At 35.4% G+C, this 24,849-nt stretch overlaps 1 protein-coding gene across 6 annotated transcripts in view; it reads left to right on the forward strand.

Annotated features, from left to right (window-relative positions):
• STAG2 (stromal antigen 2) overlaps positions 1 to 24,849 on the forward strand; it is a 120,114-nt gene that overhangs the window by 83,403 nt on the left and 11,862 nt on the right. For 5 of the 6 annotated variants that reach the window (XM_043973781.1, XM_043973780.1, XM_043973779.1 and 2 more), the window contains 13 exons: positions 84 to 287; positions 3,315 to 3,385; positions 3,984 to 4,071; positions 4,158 to 4,238; positions 5,209 to 5,301; positions 7,971 to 8,145; positions 9,860 to 9,999; positions 11,032 to 11,133; positions 11,575 to 11,723; positions 13,648 to 13,776; positions 14,902 to 15,107; positions 19,605 to 19,794; positions 19,890 to 20,003. In XM_043973781.1, the coding sequence (XP_043829716.1) occupies positions 84 to 287; positions 3,315 to 3,385; positions 3,984 to 4,071; positions 4,158 to 4,238; positions 5,209 to 5,301; positions 7,971 to 8,145; positions 9,860 to 9,999; positions 11,032 to 11,133; positions 11,575 to 11,723; positions 13,648 to 13,776; positions 14,902 to 15,107; positions 19,605 to 19,794; positions 19,890 to 20,003 (1,742 nt within the window). The remainder of the gene's footprint in view (positions 1 to 83; positions 288 to 3,314; positions 3,386 to 3,983; positions 4,072 to 4,157; positions 4,239 to 5,208; positions 5,302 to 7,970; positions 8,146 to 9,859; positions 10,000 to 11,031; positions 11,134 to 11,574; positions 11,724 to 13,647; positions 13,777 to 14,901; positions 15,108 to 19,604; positions 19,795 to 19,889; positions 20,004 to 24,849) is intronic. The other variant, XM_043973784.1, reaches the window with a different exon arrangement.

Below are 24,849 nucleotides of genomic sequence, written 5' to 3' on the forward strand. Positions count from 1 at the left end.
ATTGCATCTTTTTCTTACTATAGTAGATGCTTTGTTGTAGATACCTTGGTTTTACTGACAAATGTTAATTGACTTTTTTGCAGCATTTGGATGCCTTATTACGACAAATCCGGGATATTGTAGAGAAGCACACAGATACCGATGTTTTGGAAGCTTGTTCTAAAACATATCATGCACTCTGTAATGAAGAGTTCACCATATTTAACAGAGTAGATATTGCAAGAAGTCAATTGATAGATGAATTGGCAGATAAGTTTAATCGACTTCTTGAAGATTTTCTGCAAGAGGTATGTCCTTTTTGCCCATGGGACAACATCCTCATTGTTCCATTAATTTAGGTTATGATTACGTGTTCAGTAGAATTGTGGTCAGACTTTCATTTTGGACACTTTCCATACTACTTAGTCATAATTGAGAAGTTTATAATGATTTTATCTGAAACTATGGAAAGATAGGCTAAAATAGAAGTATTAGTTGACAGGTTGTTGATAAACGTGCTTGGAATAGCTTCGCACAGTTTATTAGATTATGAATGACCTGAAGCTGAAGAAGGAAGCTAAGCCTAAGGCTAACAAAATGGGGGAAAGAAGATCAAAGAATAGTTCATAGTACTGATCCAGATGGATGGGGTGATGATGAGAATTGTATAGCAACTTAAGGTTTTCAAAGCATTTTACATAATCATCTCAGCTTTATGTGAGGTAATATAGGATTGGAGATAGGCATTTGTTTGGTCAAGTCACCAAACCCTTAGCAAGCACCTACCATATTTCAGGCTAATACCGTTCCTGCTCTCAAGGAGCTCACAGTATACTGGGGAGAGAACATGCAGACAAATATGTATAATCAAGGCATGTAGGATAACTTGGCAAGCACTAGCATTGAGGGCTGGGAAAGGCTTCTTGCCGGTAAGATTTTAGGACAGAAACCAAGAAGTCAAGAGGTGGAGGGTGAAATTTTCAGGCCTGGAGGTCAGCTAGTTTAAAAGGGAACAAAATATTTCTTTAGGGACTCTGTTCTGTTGCTATCACAGTATCAGGCTAAAGGCTGTTGAAAGCTGTAGTAAGTTGGAAAAGGTATTTATTTATTACATGGACATGCAAAATGTTACTCTAGAAACAGCAAGGAGACTTAATAGTACTCCACAGTAACTTGGCACAGCAATATTCCATTAACCTAGCATATTTTTTAAGGCATTACCCTGTCATTGAGCACCCAGTTTATTTCTGGTTCTTTCATCACTATAGTTTTAGTATATTTTAGTATACCTCTTGGTATATTTTTTCAGCAGGATTCCCTTAGAATAAAATCCTGCCTTGGAGTTGTTCAAATCCCACCATATTTAATTTTTTGACTGTGGTCAACTCTTTCTCTTCCTTTGCCTTGGCTTCTTCATATGTAAAATGAGGCATATTTTAGAGGAAAATGTTATTTGTATACAGTTTGAGTTGCAGTTTGGACTAGATGGCCACTGAGCTCTTGGGCCAATTCTGTGACTTGTTTATTATCTTGGATATGTCTATTTATATGAGGTAGTATGATTTGGTGGGTAGAACTTGTCCTCAGCAAGACCTATGTTCAAACCAAGCATGGTCATCACTTATCCTCTGGAAGCCTCAGTTTCTTCATTTACAGGATGGTATTACTAATTCCTATAGTAGCTACTTCAGGCAATTGTTAGGCTCTGATGGGTTTTATGCAGAGCACTTTTCAAACTACAGGTACATATTGTCATTTTTGTTGCTTGTTACTATTTTATCTATAGAAATTATTTGCACTGTTGAAAAAGCCATATTTCCACTTCAAATTACTTGTCTTGCTGTTTTGCCTCCTTTGTCTTTACTACAATAATTATATAACCCCCCTTTTAAATTAAATGACCCATGTAATGTTCAGTTTTCATGTTTTATAGATTATCTGTTTGAATTATATTCTTATATGATACAGTGTGTTTATAGTTTTCAAGTAATTAAAATATATTGGTGCACTAGTATGGAATTCTTAATTGAAATCACCATATTTTAATTCTTAAACTCAGTAATTTTTGTATGTAGGAGAAATCTGATTTTTCAATTATAATATCAGAGTTTTAGAGGAATTGTTGAAGGTAACTTCTGCTTCTTTATTAGCTAGACAGGAATGTATGATTTAAAATGACAAACACATGATAAATGAATCAGAGAAACATCCCCTCTTCCAAAGAAAAACAAAACCCTTCTTAAAGCAAGACTAATCAAGCAAAACCAATTCTGTTGTTTGTGGCCAAAAAATAGTTTCTCTTAACCAGTACTCTGACTCCATTACCTATGTGAGGAGGTTGAACATTCCATTGATCAAAGTTCCTAAGTCTTTCAATGTGTTTTTTAAATTATTGTTTATCATATACTTTTTTCTACTGGTTCTACTCACTTGACACTGTATCAGTTCATAAAACTTCCAGATTGTTCTCAAATTGTCCCCATGATCATTTCTTAGAGTATGATCCATTATATTAATAGAATATAAATTGATTAGCATTTTCCTGATTGATGGGTTATTGCTGATTTTTTTTTTTTTAAGACTACACCTGGAAAATTTTTGTTTAATTTTTCTATAAGAGGCAACTGGATTTGGAGTTTCTTAAGTCTTAGTCTCCTCATCTTAATATCTTAATAATATCATCTTAATGATATTAATAACTAATAATATCTTAATGATGATAGCTAAAGTACATTTCTTTACAGTTTGCAAATTCAATCCTGTAGGGCAGTACTTATCGTACAATAGTACAATACAATACGATACAATACAATAGTACACTACAAATACAATAGTCTTGCCTTTTAATTTGAGACAGCTGAGTTTGACTGGACTTGCCACATAGTTAACAGGTATTTGACCCAGGACTTCTCGCCTCCTACTTTTGACTGTTTTTATTTAATACCTTTTTTCCTTTAACATGAATTTAGCCCGTATTTCCTCAAGAGTTTGTTGTGATATACATTCAGTACTTTTTGCAACAGTATTTTTCTTTATTGTTCCTCTCTTAGGTGCTCCAATTTAACTACTTCATGAGCCTGATTTCCTTCCTACTCACTTCCCCCTTTCTGTTTTTCATTAACATTGGAAAAAACAGAATATTCATCAGTTTATTTCTCTCCCCACTCATCCTTTAACTTTAATGTGTCTGTGATAGAAAAGTTGTTATATCCTATTTTCAGTGTCTCTAAAATGGTTGCTGGCCTTCAAACAGGAATGAAAATTTTAGTTCTGTTGCTGTTGCCCATCTCATATTTTGCCTGTAGTGTCTAACGCTGTGCAACTGATATTAATAGGGGGAAGAACCTGATGAGGATGATGCATATCAGGTCCTGTCTACATTAAAAAGGATCACTGCTTTTCACAAGTAAGTGTTACCTTTTATGCTTTATTTTAATGGGCCCCAGAGTTTAGCACAAGTGGGTGGAAGCTTCAGTGAAGCAGATTTATATTCACTTTTAAGGAGGAGTTTTGTAAGGATTATTACTTTCTCAGAAGGGAACAGGCTGCTTTGGTTAGGTAGGTACAAGACGTTATTAATGTTATTAATGATTACTTTTCATTGGTTGGATGATTTCCTGTTCAAGATAGTGTAGGTTTTATGTTGTATCTGAAGTGCTAGTAAAAAGGTCCCTTAAAATTCTTCAGACCCGATCAGATCAGTAAACTCATTTATTTCACATTGTGGATTTAGCTAGGTTATTCTTTGAGAGATTTCCCAAGGTTGAAGTAACTTATAATAATTTAGCATCCTTAAATATACTAATATTTAAATTTTGAATTGAAAAACGATTTCAAAATGCCACAAGCAAATCAGACTTTTAAAAATTGCTTTGAGGGATTTATTTTTTATTTGGATGTGTTTCTTGTTTTTTTTGGGGGGGTGCTTATTGCAATTAATTTAACAGTAAATATTTCATTAACAATGATGTTCTAAACTAATGATTTTTCACAATTTCTTCCAGTACCCACGATCTATCTAGATGGGATTTGTTTGGTTGTAATTACAAATTACTGAAAACTGGTATTGAAAATGGAGACATGCCTGAGCAGGTTTGTATTTAAAAGTTGAGTGTGTGAGTTGGATTCTAGAAACATTTGACTTTTAATTCCTAACTTTTTGTTGTTTATTTTTATAGATTGTTATTCATGCATTGCAGTGTACTCACTATGTAATCCTTTGGCAGCTAGCAAAAATTACAGAAAGCAGCTCCACCAAGGTATGTGTTACTAGCCATATATGATTCAGATAGTATAGAGATCTGTTGCAAAAGGATTATTAATTATTTGAATGTCTTATTTCACTCTAATTGCTGTGCACACTTGCCTAACTGAAATACGTCTTTTTATCACTAGTCAACTTGAAATCTTTTTTAATATGATTATTGAAATTTGTGTCCAGACACAATTTTTTCTTATTTTAAACTTATAAATCATATTTGGTTATTTAACATAGGTGCCAATATCATTTCAATAACGCATATTGAGAGCAGTTGAAAGACAAAGCACATTTCAGCATATGTTACTCAAAAATTCAAAGAAAAACTACTGGGACTCAGGATCCTTTTTAAAATGAAGATAATGGACTAGATGTTTTTTAAATACTCTCATTTTATGCTGGGATTGACCTTTAAGAACACCACTGAGTTTACCAATAAATGAGAGTAAACCTTGGTCTTCATAGTTTTGATTTTTAAAGTCAACTTTTGTTGCATAAATTAAGTTTTTCGCACAATGAAAACCTTGGAACCTACATTAATTCATCAACATTGCTTTAAGAAAAAAGGGATTAATACAGAGGAAATCACATTGCTACTACTCATTAATAGTCAGTCCTAATTTGCACTGGGTATGTTGCCATATACAATCTTAGAAGCCTTTCCATACCTCAGAATTCTGAAGTACTAGAGAGAGAATACTATCCAGAAAAATCTAAGGTCATAATACATTTTATAATGATGAGTGATAGAGCAAGAGTAGGCAGTTGTCTTTGCAATTGAATATTTGTTAGTTAATCTTTGGTTAATTGGCATTTCTTAGCATTTTGATCGTATGGTGCTTGAATTTTTTCTCTTCTATATCATAATATGTGAAAATGTAGAATATGTAAAATGTCTGAGAATGATTTTTGAGAAACTAGGTTTCAAAATATATACCTTTAATTTTCAATTGTCATAAATTATTTTGCAGGAGGATTTACTTCGTTTAAAGAAACAAATGAGGGTGTTCTGTCAGATTTGTCAGCATTACCTGACCAATGTGAATACTGCTGTTAAAGAACAGGTTAGTTTTGTTCATTTAGTAACAAATGATAACATTTGGATAGCTATTTAAGATGCCATATTGTTTGATAGGGAATTAGAAAACGGAGTATAATTTTATAATAAATCTTATTTTATAATGCCTCGGATTACTCAGTTACTCAATAATTACCCATATTATTAGACTTGAATATGATATAATTAAGGATGCAATTGTATTGAATTTGCTCTTATCAGCTCACCTTCTTTGTGAAGCCCTTCTTTAAGAGTCTAGCTAACATGCATTTCACAGCATAGAAACTGTTGGCAAGTTTGTTGTTTGTTTGTTGGCAAGCAATTTTGGGGGGGGGCTTTGAAAGCTTACGATCATATAAACCATGTACTTGAATTATGGTATACTCATTCAACTCTTAACCATTACATGTCACAGTCGTTTTATGAGGAAATTTGTTGAGAGTTGTACCTGACCTAGGAACACATTATTACTTCTTATATCATATTGGAATTCCCAAAGTTCACATACATTTATAGTGATTATTTTGGTCCTGAAACAAGAGTTCTACTAGAATGACCTAGTTCTTAGCCCTGCTGTAGATCCCTGTTCCTTACCCTCTTTAATAAAATCTTGGACTGCCTTTCCCACATCCCCCAATCCTCCCCACCCTATGGGAAAAGACTTTGGGTACATACAATTTTGAAGTAAGAGGAGATTGGACACCTTAGAGTTGGAAGATGGTCAGTCACCCTTGGGACAGTATAGAAAATGGGACGGGTATTCCCAAGCTGTGACAGTGAGGACCTCCTCCTTGAGATAGCTTTTGCCAAGTATTCCCTATATATATAAGGGATAGTTAAAATAGTGCACATACTTTGGAAATATGCTATTCTTAAAAAAGTGACAATCATGATCTTTATTGAAAACACCATTAAGGGTTTGATATAACTGCTCCTTTGAGGATCCTGTTGACTGTTCAAAAGCACTGCAAGAACAAAACAATTTTCTACACTGAGACCAGGCAGGAAGTTAAAAACAAAACATTACTATCTCTTCTTTTCCTTCAGCCATCTAGGCTTTGGAACTTGTCCCAGAGTTTGATAAAATCCATTGTGATTCTTGGTTACAATTAGACTTGTGATGATTCCCCCTCCTTGAATCCTAAATGTCACTTTGAATAGAGAGGAAGAAAGTGTTGTGGTGTTTATAGCTTTTGATGGGGTTTCTATGAGCTTTTTTTAACTAGGTTGTTGGCTCCTCTCTTACCTTCTAATAGAAATATTTTGGCCATTTCTCATTATCCAGCCTTCTCACATCATTTTTGTAGGATCCAAACAACCAAAATGTTGTCGTCTTGTCTTTCCAAGAGCTTTTTCTGGGGAGCCTGTAACTGACTGGGAGACTGCTTATTTCTTTTAACTGGCATGCTGACATTTAATGATAAAGTGGAAACATTGCCAAAATAAGTTAATTTTCTCTCATTAAGACACAAAGTCTTAAGTCAAATGCAAATAATTACAAAATACTTTGAAGTACTGTGCTTTAATTTTTTTTTCTGATGTCAAGGTTCATATTCTAGGAAGAATATGTAATATAGCATCAGAATTTTCTCCTACTTAAAATATGCAATTTTGAAGCTTTTTCTTTTTAAAATAAAGGGAAGAGTGACTTGGATTTTTCTTTCTAGCATCATAATTTCTGAAAAGTAGGTCTCTGAAATTGTAAAATGAATTTGGATCCTTTCTATTTGAATAGACTATTCAAGTGCAAGAACTAGTCAACCCAAACTTTGTCCCCTTCATACACAATATGACTGTCTTCCTGCTTATTGTTTTCCTGTAATGAAAACATTCCCCATGGGTAGGTCATATGATTTCTTATGTCATTCCATATGACCTGGAAACCTATTGATCTGGTGACTTAAGAGTTACATTTGACTCACACTGCATTCTGGCTACAATTTTCTGGCCTCTACATGCAGGGAAGATCTCTAAATCCTCAATACTATCTTGTTAGATGCCTCTCCATCATGTAACTTTATCTGTTCTCGCTGCTTCTCCTCTGAAATGCTGGAGAGGTAGGGTCAGTAACTCAATCTCCCCTTTCCCATTTACCCTAAAGTTCTATACCCTATTCAGCTTGCCCGTTGATTGTGATCACCACCTCCCTAAACTTTCTTAGCCAGTAATTGATAATGGTCTTAATGATATTTTTTACCAAGTGGCAGTTGTAATATGTTATGCAAGATTGTGCTTGAATATTATATGCTAATGTCTTGCCTGTATCTTCACTCATTATCTCTATAGCTTGTACACATAGTTGTTTTCATGGCATCTCTCCCCTTTGACTGTGAGCTCCTTGAGGGCAGGGCCTGTTTTTTGTCTGTCTTTGTATGTCCAGCACTTAAATTAGTGCCTGAAGCATAAGCCCTTAATAAATGCTGATTGAAATTGAGAAACGGAAGTATTTGAAATTGGAAAGCCTAACTTTTCCAGTCATTTTCCAGTCAGTTGTCAGTTCTTTAAATTGTTCAGATTTTAGACATGCCTAAAAACAACCTCATGTAGATAATATTCTTTTCAATATCTCAGAAAAAATTTCCAAGTAACTGTCATGGTGTTTTGGGAATTTTGTGTTGGGGAGTAGAAATTTAATTAGAAATATTGATTTATAAAATTTTGAATTTCTTTATTCAGGCCTTCACTATTTTGTGTGATGTGTTGATGATCTCCAGCCATCAGATTATGTCAGGAGGACGGGACATGTTAGAGCCACTAGTTTACACTCCTGATTCTTCATTGCAGTCCGAATTGCTCAGCTTTATTCTGGATCATGTCTTCATTGACCAGGATGATGATAACAATAGTGCAGGTAATGTTCATGATATAAGTTCAGGTAAAAGGGATACTTACTGAAGAGTTTTACATTTTTGTTGGGAAAATATTTAACAACCAAGAATACATATTGTTCAAATGCTCTGATTTTTCATTAGGGCCTCTTACTTATCTAGGTGCTTAAAGATTCATTAAAGTAATTCAAATAAAATAACATAGTACTATGCATCATTATTTCTGAAAAATAACTTTTTCTAGACCTCTTTTAAAATATACCTCTTGATATTATAAATAGATTTCAAAGTAATTTTCTGAATTGGTTTCTGAACTATTCTACAGAATAGCCAGGATAATATAAAAAGTTCTGGGGAAAAATTATGCCAAATTTTTCTGTATATAACTGAGATTTCATAGATAATTTGATTTTCTCTTAGAGCCTTTTTCAAGTAAAGGTAACATGATGATTTCTTACAGTTTTGATGTTAGGCTCTACTTTAAAACAAAAGTTAGCACCAGCAAGTTTATAAACATACATACCTAGAAATTATTGTAAGCTGGAATCTAAAGATATAGGACTGCTAAGATTTTTCAAAGTGTAGATTACAGATTTTCCACCACATAACAAACACAATTTATAATTTTCCCCCAAACATGACTATTAAACATATTATATAAACATGTTTTATGTATTATATAAAGATGTTTAGAGTAACATCCATTACTATGGATTTTGAGAGTTAGAAAGGACCTCAGAGATCATCTTACTCAGATGTCAAGAAGTTCAAATCTCAGAATCACCATATTGGTGGTAAGGGATCTCTGAGGTCATCTAGTTTATCTCATACATTTCAGTGCAGTTCTATATACTTGACTCATTGTGGGCCTCCTTATAGTTTTTGATCTCTTAGCTTAGGTACCTACCATTCAAACAAGCTTAATTATATTTTTTCCATCCCATAGCAGATTAAGAGTCTCATTAGAAAAAGGAAGTAAGGAGAAGCAAGTGCTGTTCCTTAGGCATGCTGCTATCAGTGAGAAGGCAATTTAACAGCATGGGAGAAAACGAAAAATCTACAGAAATCAGATAGGGACTCAAAAAAAAAAAAAGCAAGCAGTCTCTGATGATTTTTTGCATGGGAACAAATCACCTTAAATATTTCACTACAGTCCTAATCATTGTATTTCAGCATAATACAATAATTGGTATCTATAATGGTGATCTTGAATCATCAGAAGACTAAATTATGTTACCTACAATTTGTAAGATATGTATAAAATTCAAAAAAGTTAAAAAGAAAAAAATGCTCTCAAAGGGTAGATACCTATCCATTGTTTTCAGTTCCACAAGAACAGACTGCAGCCCCCCTTTATTTTAGGAATTGGTGATTTAAAGCTGGTATGCTGTGGCCTCACCTGCAAATGAGCCTCGTCTTTTGGGGACCATTCTTAAAGGTTTTCCAGCTTATTGGGGGACCTACCAGGCTCTGCCAGCACAGCCTGAGAGACTTGGCTCATATCCATCGTACAAGCACTTGAGTGGAGGAGTTTTGAGTAGAGGGTTTGACCTTAACTCTTAGGGAAAATTCACTCTCCCTTTTCCAGCAGATTTGTGAAAAATTTGTATTCAAAGGGTTTTCTTAAATCCCTCTCTCTTTTTTTGAACAGATGTTTTTCAGTGTTAGCTAAAATCATAGTGTTGAATAAGTAGCCCAAAAAACCCTTCATAGTTTAATCTTTAGGACTTTTTGCAGATGGACAGCAGGATGATGAAGCTAGTAAAATCGAAGCACTGCACAAGCGGAGGAATTTACTTGCAGCTTTTTGTAAACTAATTGTATATACTGTGGTGGAAATGAATACAGCTGCGGATATTTTCAAGCAATATATGAAGGTAAATATGACTATTTGCAACAGAATATTTTTCAGATTTGGAGAATGTAACTCTTTGTTCACGAAGCCTACTTTGATCCTTTCTCTGCCTGGCCCAGCCTCATTATTGTGCTAGAACTGACTTGCATGTGGTACTTAGTAAAGAAATGATAGCATTTCATGGAAAAGATATTTGGCACTGGGTTTTTTGTTTTGTTTTGCTTTGAAGCAATTTGGGTTTTTATTTTGTAAGATCTGTAGAGCTTATTGTCAGTATTTTGGAGGCTGGTATGCAGTCTTGCAGTCCCAGAAACTCATTTTTATCTTATTACCCAGGGGTGATCAGGTACTAGGGGAATAATTTATGCTAACCAAATTCACAAGAGGGATTTATAAACCAGAATGCCAATTTATTAATTTACTGTGGGAGATACATTGCAACCAGAATACTAATTCTCAATACCCAGGGCACCCCAAGCTAGCTGGGAAACCAAATTACCAATTTAGATAGTTACATTGTAAGTATGGAATCAATGCAAAGGGAATTGGATAGTGTTATGAGGTACTTTAGGCTGTAATAAAACCTAGATTATTTCTGTTCTCCCATCGAGTATACCTTTCTATTGATCAGAATTTTCTTTTTCACCAGATAGTGTTTCTTCACATTGAACAGGATTTACAAATGTGTCCTTTTTGTGCCTTTTCTAGATTCCAGGTTGATAAACAATAACATTTAAATTAAACACAGACTATCAACTGACCTTGGATTATAAAGTGCTTCCATGCATGTCTTATTTATTGTTTATAAGAAACCTTTCTAGGTGGACAGGGCCTTGTTTGTTCCCGTTTAGTAGATGAGGATTCTGAGGCTGGGAATTTGTGGCTTTCCCAAAACCACAGAACTAATTAGTGGCAAAGCCAGCATGAGAATAGAGTTCTTCTGATTCCCACCCCAGATTTCTTTCCACTATCCTTTACTGTCTGTCTACCTACCAATCACACGTGTTTCTTTATGATGTAAAGTTCACTAAATACATGCAAATTTCTTTTCTAGTATTACAACGATTATGGAGATATTATAAAAGAGACAATGAGTAAAACAAGGCAGATAGACAAAATCCAATGTGCAAAGACCCTTATTCTCAGTTTACAGCAGGTAAGGATGAATAATTTTAAGTATTTAATTATTGATTCTTTCAAAAACATTGTTTAATATTCAAACCAAGAAACGTTTTTTTTTTTCTAAATAAATCACATGCCTGTTTGCCTCTCATATAGATAAAGAAAAAAATTCAGAACAGCAATAACCCCTTCTTGTTTGATAGCTATGGGTATAATTAATGTGCTCGGCTTTGTTTCATCTTTTTTATATTCGTATTCATTAGGTTCATAATTGTGTTGAAACCACCAGGAAATAGTTTTGCCTTGGCTTAACTAAAAAGATCTAAAGAGGATAACTGACGCCAGCTTAAAGTGCTTCTTTATTAATTTGTACGATATTAAATATTTATTACAGATTAGGTATAGAAGTGTTTATACTACTTATTAATATTAGCAACCCAAAAAAATCCCAAATGTTTTCTTTGATTCCAAACAGCTGTTCAACGAAATGATACAAGAAAATGGGTATAATTTTGACAGATCATCACCAACATTCAGTGGTATTAAAGAACTTGCCCGACGTTTTGCTTTAACTTTTGGACTTGATCAGTTGAAAACAAGAGAAGCCATCGCCATGTTACACAAGTAATTTCCCAATATTTTACTTGAATTCAACTAATCATAATGGCTGACATTAATTAATATAACCTTAAGGTTTATAAGCGTACATATTCTTGTTTGCTCCTCATGACAAACCTGTGAGGTAGGTAGGGCGTTCAAGTATCACCCTTATTTTATGCTTAGAGATGGGAAGGTGACTTGTCCAGTGTCATGGAGGTAGTAAGTGGTATAGCTGGGACAAGAATCCTGGCTCCTTGGCTTCAGATTATGTGCTCTCTCCACTATTCTGTGCTCTCCATATTGCAGGTGGTTTTTCTTTTTTAAAATTAGGATTTGAATACTTTTCAGAATTGAGAAAATTGTTGGGCTGATAGATACTACCCTAGCATATGGACTTGTCTTCTGACGTAAATCCTCCATTCTAAGGATTTTTTACAAATATGTCTAGTGATACCTTAAACTAGTGAATCCGGAAATGAAGCTCCTTTACAAAGAGAAACCACACACCAAATCTTCATAAATCAATAGGCATCCACACATACATCCAGGCACAATAACAAATCTCTTTGTACGGTGTCTATTTCTTCTTAGTTGAAGGTAAAGAGTGGTAATGTTGGGTAGTGTGGGAAATTTCTTTTATATCCTCAGTAGCCTCTACTTTCTTATAACCATTTTTCATCCCGTGGTAATTTGCCCCCTTATGTCTGGTCCATATTTCTTTTCCCCTTTTGCCTTAGTAAAATAGCACATCATGTCATGTCAGTTGTATTGTCTAAGCAATTCTCAGTGCTTTATCTAACCTAGATATACTTTTGCTTTATCTTTATTTACCTGTACTTTTACCTGTATGGAATGAAAGACTTTGCCCACACTCTTGCCCGCCCCTCCAATTAAAAGAATTTTAGAAACCACAAAGCAGGTCAGGTGATAGTCTTTGTTTGGTAAGAGTGCCCCGCAGTTACCAATCCCCAAACCGTGAGCTTGCATTCATTGTCAGGCAGCCTCTCTTACCTTCAGACCTTCCATTTCCAGCTGTAAGTCAAGACACCTTTCCTAATCTGAATTCTTTCCCTACTTTTGCTCCTGAGTTCCCAGATCCATACGTTTTGTATTTTTTCCTACAGTAAACCTGGGCCTCTTTTCCTCTCCTACCTTCTTAGACTATATTGTACTTCTCATTATCTTAATAAAGTTACTGGTGGTGTGTCTGTCATTGGAGTACATCCTTTTTCTTAATTGAAGTATTATGGTACTCCCAGGTATCACTCCAGGCTTGCGGGGCGGGTGGGGAGGTCCAGTTACACTGTTGTTGAACTTCTTGTTCATTTTGTTACTTGCTGATTTGCCATTTTGTTCCTTCTCTCCCGAAACTTTAGTAAATGGTTTGGTCATTAAGAGTACATTTTTACAGCCTACTGAATTGCTTTATTTTCCTTTGGATTTGTGATTTCATTGGTGTGACTACTCTTGACACAAGTGTATATTGCAACCTTACCATGTACACTTGACTTTTCTGGTGCAGTTCTTGTCCATATCCGTCCTTAAATCTATCCCCTTACAGCCTCTAGAGGCTTCCTTGTGGGCCATGCTGTGATACTCTCCTGATGTAGAATATTCAATTGCTTAGTACCTGGGAGGCTTTAGTTCCTTTCTGGGTGAGGGGCTAAGAACATCCCAGAAGTACTGTATAATTAAACCATATCTGTATTGCTTTTAGGAAAGATAGAATTATTATGGCCTGTTGGCCATAATATAATATAATTGCTCTTTCTCACTTGTTACCCTTCTTTCATCCACTTCTTTTTTTAATATCTGAATCTATAGACACAAACATAAATTGATTCTGTCATCTTGTTAGGGGAAAATTATCCAGATACGTTTCTTCCATTCTATAAAATCACATTTGAATGATATCTTTCAAATATTCATTATGTCCTTTTCTTTCTAGGGATGGGATAGAATTTGCATTTAAGGAACCTAATCCACAAGGTGAAAGTCATCCACCTTTAAATTTGGCATTTCTTGATATTTTGAGTGAATTTTCTTCTAAACTTCTCCGACAAGATAAACGAACCGTGTAAGTATTTAATATCCATCCTCCAATTAAAACATTGAATTTGGGGAATCCAAAAGCAACATTAATGCATTTTCTGCTTCCTCTTTGCATTGAATTCCAGGATTGTACTAAGGCATAATATGTTCTAATAACAGTAAACATAGGAATGCTTGTAACTGTTGGAACTGTATTTGGGAACAATTTTATCCATTAGAATATTGTTGATGTTTTTAAACAAAACTTTAATGTTTACTTGCTTAGTATCCCTGTTTAAAATATTGAAGGAGGTCTTCAGAGAGCTTCTAGTTTAGTTTCATATGATGTCTTGTGATAGCATCAAGTAAATTTAATCCTTGAAAGTCTTGTCTCTTTTAAAATTTGGATATATTCTCCAAAAATGCACTAAACTGGTTTTTCTTTACCTGTGGTTTGGAGGAAGAAAGGACTAAGTCAGTTACATACTCTAATTTAGAGAGACTTTGTAGACAGCCTGGATTGAAGTGCAGTATCTTCTTTGACTTACCCTTTCTTTCACCTGAAAGAGAGCATGATATTGATCTGAGAATCAAACATAATATATTGTCATATTAAAGTCTCAAGTAATGACTTTTAGCTCCCTTCTGCTGTATATATGAAAGAGAACTTGCAAGTGATTTTTCCTTGGTAATGTAAGATTCTGGACATGATAGGCTGTATTTTATGCACCCTAAATTGAACCAAAACACTTTAATCTGATCTTTGAATTTTTAAACCAAGAGTAATAATTATGGCTTGTATAACAAAATATTGAAGAAACTAAATGGTTAACATTCCCTGGAAGGTTTTTGGGAGTGGGGTGGGATGGGAGGGAAGGACAAATTTGAAAAGGATTATGTATTTGGTGAATTCACATAGTTTGGCTGTGTGTGTTTTAATACAGCAGTATAAGTAGTCTTGATGAAAACTTTTTGAAGGGACACATGACTATGGAAAGAATTTTATAATGAAGATTTTACATTTGAAAAGTAAAATGTGTGGTGCCAACCACTTTAGCATGCTCCCTCCATTTCTACTTTTTCTAAGCCACTGGAATTATGGGATCAGTATATGTATTTTATTTGAATATAAAAACATTTGTAACCATTATTATTATTACTTTTCTTTAAGGTATGTTTATCTAGAAAAGTTCATGACCTTTCAGATGTCACTCCGAAGAGAAGATGTGTGGCTTCCTTTGATGTCTTATAGGAATTCTTTATTAGCTGGAGGTGATGATGACACCATGTCAGTCATCAGTGGAATTAGCAGTCGGGGATCAACTGTGAGGAATAAAAAAACAAAGCCAGCAACAGGAAAACGAAAATTACCTGAAGGTTAAGTATCAATCCTTCATTCCATTCTTATTATGAAGACATTTGTAGCCTCAGTATGAAAACATTACTTTTTTAAAAGGTGCATTTCACTTTTGATCTGTTGAATCACAAAGTTGGAATGGTACTTTTAATATTACTTTCTTTTAACTGACTTCTCCAGTAACCAGAATGGAACATGTTTTTTAGTCCACAAGTCACTTCATACTATGTACAGCTTACTACTGCCTATATGGGTTTCGTGAAGTGTTAGTTTATATAGATTTCTTGACTTGTTGGTTCTGTAGTTAATATCCTGAATTTTAATTATGGAGATGGTTTGCTCTGAATTTTTTTTGGTGGGGGGGGTGAGGCAATTGGGGTTGAGTGACTTGCCTAGGGTCACACAGCTAGTAAGCGTTAAGTGTCTGAGGCCAGATTTGAACTCAGGTCTTCCTGACTCCAGGGCCGGTGCTCTATCCACTGTGCCACCTAGCTGCCCCTCCTCTAAATATTCTTAACTTATTTTACAGATGAGAGGGAATTGAGGCTCAAATAGGTGAAGTGACTTGTTCTGGATCACAGCCAATAAATGTCAGACCAGGAGTTTAACCTAGATCTAGCATCCTGCCCCCACTCTCTCCATACTATACAATATTTCCCTCTATCACTAACTAGAAAATGAATTAATCTGTACTTTTTAGATGAAACCTACTTATAGAGTTTGCCTTATTAATTACATCTGTCCAGGATTTGGCAGCTAGCACCTGATAAATGATTGTTGACAAGAAAAATGAAGTATAATATAGTTCTTTAAAAGGCACAAAGCAGCGAAGAGTGGGCACTGCCCTCCTTGCTACTTACTTGAGAGTCTGTATAATTCATTTACTCTCAGTATACCTCTTCTCTTTAAAATGGGGTTACTGTTATTTCTGATAATGGAGGAGAGCAATGACAACTCATAGCATTTCTCTGTGACTTTGGATGGAATGTTGTACTCATACAGTAAAGTGGTTTTTTATCTCTCAAACTACATTGTGTTGGAAAAGCCAATTTATTGTGCCAATTTTTCCATTGGATATTTTTTGATCAGTGTCTCCTTAGAGCACTGTATAGTTTGTTACAATAGGCTAGATCAATGGCATTTCTATTTTTCTCCAGTCATAGACAAGGTGTTCATTGATTATATTTTGATAGCAGAAAACAGATTTTAAGGTTCAGGTAGTAGATACTCATATTTTACATATTTAATTTTATATTATTTAATATTGAGAGAAAAGCCTTTCTGCCATGGGGTGTTAGGTTATTTTATAAATATTTCCCTTGGGGCAGCTAGATGGCACAGTGGATAGAGCACTGGCCCTGGATTCAGGAGGACCTGAGTTCAAATCCGGCCTCAGACACTTAACACTTTAGCTGTGTGACCCTGGGCAAGTCACTTAACCCCAATTGCCACAAAGAAACAAAAAACAAACAAACCAAAAAAATATTTCCCCTTTTGCTCTGAGTTTATAACATTTGGTAAAGTAGGGCCCTTAAACTATTCTTTCTGTACCTTAATTTTATGGATCCTTTGTGCTCATTATAATTTAAGAGAAATAAGGTACAGTCTGCTGTATGAATCTTAATAGGTTCTACTGTTGAGGGTGATGCCATTCTTATATTGCATCTCTTCCTTCTGTAATTATTTTCAAGATTGGAAGACATATCAGTGTTATATTATAGACCTCAGGAATATGTGGGCACAGCACCCTGTGTATGGACGTCTCTTATTAACCCCGCTAAGATTATTGTTCTTTAATTCCTTTTGACCCTCACAAGAGCATTTCTCTATGGCAAAGCCATTATCTATAAAGGCATAGATTGTAAGCTTCTTGTGTAAAGGCTCTCTTTTTGTCTTCATATACTCCACTGCAAAACACAGTACACTGAAGGTACCTCTTACTGCTTTTCCTATGAAGGAACATTTCAGGTTCCCTTTGAAATTCTGGTAGTATATGCTGCTAATTCTTCCCATGCTAGAATTATTGTTTAATGTAAAACAATTTTATTTTGAGTTGTCAGATATTTAATCTTCATATACTGATGGCATGGGTATCTACTTTTAGGCCTCACTTAATACTAACAATGAGTATTATCAAGGAAATTTTTGGTGGCATATTTTATAGAATCATAAAATTTTAACACTTGCATTGGCTATATACATATGTAGTCTACAAGGTAATGTTTTGCTGTTCTGAATTCGGGGGGGGGGGGGCGGGGGATGACTTGGGTTTTTTGGTTTGTTTTGGTTTTTTTGAAGCTTTATTATCAGTATAACCCTCCCTAAGTTGAATGTTGTCTTTTCATTCCCTTAAGTAAAAAAAATAAATCAGTGAAACAAGTATTGAATTTCTACTATTTTTAAATGTGAAATTACATATAAGAAAGATGTTTTACATCAGTTGGTATCTTTATTGTGTATATACTTCAAATTTAGGTTAATGGCTTTGATTTATATACTTGAGAAACAAATAATATACCTTTATTTACAATTTTATTTTCCCAAATTACATGTAAAAACAAATTTTAGCATTGATTTTTAAAACTTTTGTGCTCCACATTCTCTTCCTCCCTCCTTCCCCACTCCCCCATAAGAATTCAAGCAATTCAATATAAGTTATACATATATAGTCATGCAAAACATTTTCACATTAGCCAGGTTGTAAAAGAAAACAGACAAAAAAAAAAACTTTAGAAAAAGGAACAAACAAAAAATGCTTCAATCTGTATTCAGATACCATTAGTTCTTTGTCTGTAGATGGACTGCATTTTTCATAAGTCCTTGAGAGTTGTCTTGGATCATTGCTTTGTTGAAAATAACTGTCATTCACAGCAGATCATCTTATAATATTGTTGTTATTTTGTATAGAGTACATTTCACTTTGCATCAGCTTGTATATGTCTTTCTGGGTTTTTCTGATACCATCCTGCTCATCATTTCTTATAGCACAATAGTATTCTATCATAATCTCCTCCCCCAATTTGTTCAGCCATTACCCAATTGATGGGCATCTCCCCAATTTCAAATTCAACTTTTTTTTACATCTCTTTTTGGATATCAACCTAGTAGTGGTATTACTAGGTCAAAGAATATGCATGGTTTTAGCCATAATTCCAAATTGCTCTACAGAATATTTAAATCAGTTTACAACTTTACCAAGAGTGTATTAATGTCTCATTTCCCCCATATCCCCTACAACTTTTGTCGAAAAATGACTTTTTTATAGTCACCAACAAGTGTTTTGTCTTTTCTGTAGCTAGCTATCAGTCATGTGGATGACTAAATATATGAGGTTTTTGTGAAGAAGGAATGCTCTTTTTCTTATTTGGATCACCTTTGACTTTTTTTATTTAGTGTTTCCCTTTTCAGATAGATGTCTTGAGAATCAATTTTCAGTGCCCTTAAAATTGTGTCACATTGCCATAGACCTCTTTGTCCTTTTTAGTGCCTTTTCTTCTTTCTCCAGATGTGCTATACCTCCACTAATATTGATGAAAAATAATATTTTACAGAAATAGTGACAGATCTTTTCCATTTTTCTGTTATCTTCTTTCCAATTTTATCATTAAATGCTCCAGGATTTAAATAGATTCTTACTCCAAACTTTCTGCAGACTTCTTCCTCTGTTTCCCATTTCTTGCTCTTTTATAAAATAGTATTATTGTTCATAATTTTCCCCGTCCTCTCAAAATTTGCAAATGAGTTTCTCTTCGAAAGTGATGATACTCTTTTGCCTTCTCTGAAAAGGAAATGAAATGGTGGCTGCTTGAAGCAGTTTCTTGGCTCTTTTGGCTTTATTGTGGTGACAGAGCATTGAAAATGCTTCTTCATTAAGTGCCACAGTGGATGGAGCACTGGCCTTAAGTTGGGAGGACTTCAAATCTCACCTCAGATACTTAGCTATGTGACTCTGGGCAAGTCACTTAACCCCAATTTGTCTTAAACATCCAGAGCCATTTCCAGTTGTCCTGTTATATATCTTGCCACTGGACCCAGATGGGCTCTGGAGGAGAGAGTGAGGTTGGTGACCTTGCACAACCCTAAATCCAATTCACTGCAAGTCATGACGTCAACTGATGTTGTGGTGTCATGGTCCTCTTTGAGAATGAAGGGCAAACAACAACATTGGAAATGGTGATAGCTTGAGATGACAAATGAATCAGTGGAAAAGCATTTATAAAACACTATAAAAACATTATAAAACATGTGCCAGGCTCTGTGCTAAGAGCTTGGGATATAAATTTTAAAAGTAAGATGTCTGTTTCTTTATCCATTTCCCATTGTGCCTGGTCTGTTAGGCACTAGATAACTAATGTACAAGCAAATTTTTTCAAAAAATTACATACCTACATATACATATACACAAACTAATTTATATTAAAGGTTCATCTCCTTTGACTCATCATATCTTATAAATCTGCTCATGGTACATATTGGTCACTGTGCTTAATTGATGTTACTTCTTTTCTTCCTTCCAGCTGAAGAAAGTAGTAGTAGTGATAGCATGTGGTTGAATAGAGAGCAGACAATGCACACACCTGTTATGATGCAGACACCACAGCTTACTTCAACTATAATGAGAGAGCCGAAAAGATTACGACCAGAGGAGAACTACATGGGTGTCTATCCAATACAGCCGGAACACCATCCTACACCACTGGACTACAAGTAAGTACAATTGATAGTTTTCTGTGTTTTAAATTTATTAACAACATACCGAAAAAAAAAAGTTCAGTTAAAGAAGAATAAAATTCTCCTTGAAGCACGCAGGTAACATGGATGTTAGCTCAAAGACAACAAGAAGAAGCAGCCAGGCAGCAGCAGGAGAGAGCAGCAATGAGCTATGTTAAGCTGCGAACTAACCTTCAGCATGCCATGTAAGTGAGAGGGCCATATTTTTGTAAGTCTGGGATTTTCTCTAATTGAATTTTAACATCCTTGAAATTGTGCCTGGTCTAAACCTTTTTAGCAGTCATCCTAGTATAGTGAAAAGAACATTAGAGTCTCAGGATATCTAGTCTCATTTACTCAATATATTTGAAATGTTCACCAATTCATCCAGTTAACTCATCTACAGAATGAGGAACTATGCCTTGGCCAACGAATCTGAAAGTTGGGGAACCACCAGATTTCAACGGCCGTTTAGTAGAAACCTTACAACCAAAGAATTTCCAATAGAACAGACCTGACTGTCTAAGTTGCTGTCTAACCTCTGCTTCAACACCAGCAAGGATGGGGAACTCACTACCTCTCCAGCTAGCCCATCCTTTATTTGACAGCTCTAATCATTAGGAAGTCTTTTATGACATCAGGCCTAAATGACTTCCACTAATTGTTTGGCCTCTCTACTCTAGAGGCCAAACATCCCTCTTTCAGTGTTCTCTTTTGTTGGGTAAGCGAATCTATTTCCATGAACCAGTCTTTATGACATGGATTCATGGCCTGCCAGTTTGCATCGTTGTTGTCCTCTGCATATTCTCCAGTACATCAATATCCTTCTTAGACCATGGTGACCAGAACTGAACACAGCAGTTCAGATAAGGTCTGCTGATGCACAGTACAAAGGGACTGTCACCTCCCTATTCCTAGAAGCTATGTTTCCCATGCAGCCCAAAATCATACTGGCTTTTTGGCTGTTGCATTACCCTACTGACTCATTGAGCTTGCAATCCACTAAAACCTCCACATTCTTTTGTTCAGAATAACTGCCATCTTAACCATCCTTCTCCTTATACTTAAGCTGATTTTTTTTTGGTACACAAGTGCAAACTTTACATTTACAAGGATTAAATTTCACCTTAAGAGATCCTTATTAGAAGCATCTTGTTGTATTGGTTAGATGACTGGCCTTAGAACCAGCAAGACCTGGGTTCAAGTATCACCTTGCGCAATTAATTAAACCTCTCTCTCAGTACTAGAGGAGATTGTTTTTTCCAGCCAGCCAAGTTGTGCAATGGATAGAGCACTGGGCCAGGAATCAGGAAGCAAATTGTCAATAATAATATTACCTACCTTGCAGTGTTGTTTGGAGGATCAAATGAGATAATAATTACATTTAGTACAGTGCCTAGCACATAGTTAGCATTACATAAATGTTTGTTGGTGTTATTACCATTGACTATAAGTGTGGGAAAAGTCTCTACCTACATTGGTAGAATATTTCCTCATCTGGGATTTCCTTATGCCAATGAAACCACAGGTGGTCTGTTCTCTTTCCCTGACCATTATTATAATCAGTCAAGATCCTTTTGGATCCTGATTCTGTCATCCAGTATATTAGTTATTCCTTCCAGCTCATATCCTTTGTAGATTTGATAAGCATGCCATCTTATGATATTGATATCCTTGGGATAATAGAAAATAGAGACCTATCATAAACAACTGTTTGAGACTGGTTACTCAGCCAGTTATGAATCCATGTGATTGTATTTTCATTTAAGGCATATCTTTCATCTCCATAAGGATAGTATGAGATAAAGCCTTGTGAATATCCAAGTTTACCAGATTCAGTGCTCTCATTTATTAGTTTAGTTATTCTGTGAAAATTGGAAATGACATTGGCATTCTGGACCTGTTCTTGAGAGAGCCATGCTGCTCTTTGTAATCACCACTTTCCCAGTTGGATTTTCTTTTCCTTAACTATGGATATTTATTAAATGGGTTTTGATTCTCCCATCCCCTCCACCCTGCAAAGGAAAGGAGGGGCTATCACTTGGGTTGCCAAAATTTTTTAAAAGGGTCCTCAAGACACTTGTTAATGTGCCCCTTAAAGAACAGAAGGAAGTTTAAAAGGAGATACAAACAGGACAGCTTTGAAATGTACATGTTTATTATATAAGAAATAGCAAACTTCACATGGTATAGATCTGGTTTATTTACGATGTTATTTTTCTAGTTCTTTGTATATAGAAATGTTTGTTTTACTTGGTGCTTATTCAATTCAGATTAAACAATAATAAAACTTAGATTTTTTTTCTAGGAATCAAAATCAATCTCACTTTACAGATTTATCTCCTAACTTTTTTTTAAAGATCAGAAGAATATTGGTACTTTGCCTAAATGGTGTTAACCTCTCCCGCTTTCATGCTCTTTCAAGTATTACTGGCAGTGATCTAGCAATCACATCTGCCACTTATTTCAGGGCCCATGGGTATAGTTCTTCTGGTCCAGCTTGCTTGAATGCTTGAATTGTCTTTTTAGTTATCCTGAGCATTAACGCCCAGTTAGTTATTTTTGATTTATAGGACCATTTGCTTCCATAAGGACCAAACAATAATATAAGATAATATAGGCTAAAGCATATAAAAGTGCTTTGTAAAGTATTTTTTGCATTACATAAATGTGACAATTAATTGAGATGAATTGGGAAGCTACCAAAAAGTCTTGTTGCCTATATATGCAAAAGATTATACTTCATCGTAAGTAAAAGGCATTTTCCCTCTGAAGCTTGAGTTAGAAATCAAGGATCTTGATGAAATTTGAGTATGGAATAATTACCTTTCCAAAAGTTTATTAGTAAGTCAGTTATTTAGAGTTCATAATAAATAATGTTCTCCTAAGGCAAAATACAATTGAGAGTCCTGAGCTTGTAAGGCCAACTCATAAAAATCTAACCAGTAGTGTACTGTAGCCCATGTAAGAAATGTTTCTTTGGGAAGTGGTTTTGGAGTTCCAATTTTTGTTGACAGGACCATTAATTACTCAACCACACACCACTCCTTTCCTCAGCTCTCCTGGCCAGGTTACAGGAATATGGCTTCCCTTGGCTCCACGTTACTTGTGGTACTTCTGTTCCCTTGCAGTACTTCTATTCCCTTTCGAGAGAAACTTCAAGCAAAAGGATTATTGGTAGGAGAGGTAGGGAATGTGGTTTAATGGCATGAGAAGGGTAGGAAGCTATAGAAAGGGGGCCTTGTAGTTTTCTTCCAGAATTAAGCCTTTGTGTACTTTGCTCCTAACCCCCTTTCTAGGTCCTTCTCATCTCATTTCTTTTCTTCTAAGGGCTCCAGGACCCACCTCCTTACTTTTTTCCTTTTTAGCACTAGCAATAAAATGGAAACCATAGAGGAAATGAAAAACATTCCCTCTGTTTCCTTCCTTTTTTAACTGGCAGGTGGACCCTCCCTAGTTGAATAAAAATAATTTACATTTCATAGAAAATCCAGACTCTTAATTGTGTGCATTGGGTGAAGGTGATGTGTCCTGGCTGATTGGGGTAAAGGTGAATGTACAGGGATTTGTCCTTGGAAGGCCGATGTTTAAATTCTGGCTCTTCCACTTTGTCCCTGATTTTGGACAGACTTTCTTAACTTCCCAGGACCTCAGTTTCCTCAAATGAACTGGTTGGTTTAGATGGCCTCTAAGGTGCCTTCCAGATTTAAATCTATGATCTAGTGATTAGGGCTGGAGAATCTCACAGGCTGCAGTAGAAGTAGCAGTGGAGCCTGATTGCTAGATTGGGCTTTGTCCTTTCCTCCTCTCTCTCCTTGTTGTAGTGCTGCCAGTACTACACCAGACGTGAATTAAAGAGGACTTCTCTAGCAGTTGAGTAGAGAAGGGAGAGCAGGAAGAAAAGGCAATTTCTCTGACTTGAATAATGGGGAACATAGTTGGCATCCACACATAAGCACTTGAAGGAGAATGCTTTCATTCTATGACTATTTAAGGTTGGATTTCCAACCGCTTAAGTTTGTGAGTTCCTAGAGAGGAATACTGTTTTTTTAAAAGCATCTTTTTAGAAAATTACTTGCTATTATACGCACAGTTAGAATGTTGGAAGAAACTCCTAAATGTTATTTAGTCTCCAACCCTTATCTGAAGCATGAATTGTCTTCTACAACAATCCTAACAACATTCTCAGGGCTGCTTAATCTGGTTTTGGAATGGGTTGCTAATGGATAAGGATTGTCTTATTTTGACTAAAAATCTGCCTTGCTGTACCTTTTACTAACTGATTTCTAGTTTTGCCCTTTGTGACCAAATAGTATAAAATCCTCCTTCTATATAAACTTCCATATTGGGGAATTTTTTTCCCTGCTCTTACTTTTCTTTGTAAAATTGAGTCTCCAGAATTGTTTTTGAACATGAACAATTAGTAGATGTGTTGTATCATGATTTTGTACAGTGAGAATGTTTGGACTCTGAAAGTAGCTATGGTTAGAATGCTCCCTTTAGCTTTTTATTTATTTATTTTTTTTGGGTGGGGCAATGGGGGTCAAGTGACTTGCCCAGGGTCAAACAGCTAGTAAGTGTCAAGTGTCTGAGGCCGTACCAGAAATCAGGTACTCCTGAATCCAGGGCTGGTGCTCCACCCACTGCACCACCTAGCTGCCCCCTCCCTTTAGCTTTTACCAATAGGTTTCTCCACTTTTAATTTCATAGCCTTCAAAAGTATATAAGGCCTATAAATTGTCAGTGAGAGATATTGCTCTCTGTATTCTAAGGAACTTCAGTGGTCTCTGTTTTATGTCTAATGAAGTAATTCTTGAATTATTTCTTCGCTTTTGACTTTCTTTTCATGCAGTGCCTGGCACATTGCCCTTAATTAATGCTTACTGACTGACTGAGAGACAGCATGGTACAGTGGGTAGAGTGCTAGACTTGGTGTCAAAAGACCTGTGCTCAAGTGCTTCAGGTGCTTACTTAGCTGTATGATTGTAGATGAGTCACATAGCTTCATTTTCTTCATCTGTTCTTTTTGGGAAAGTATTTCGCAAACATATT

This window comes from Dromiciops gliroides, chromosome X (genome assembly GCF_019393635.1).
Source record: "Dromiciops gliroides isolate mDroGli1 chromosome X, mDroGli1.pri, whole genome shotgun sequence".
Taxonomy (NCBI): domain Eukaryota; kingdom Metazoa; phylum Chordata; class Mammalia; order Microbiotheria; family Microbiotheriidae; genus Dromiciops; species Dromiciops gliroides.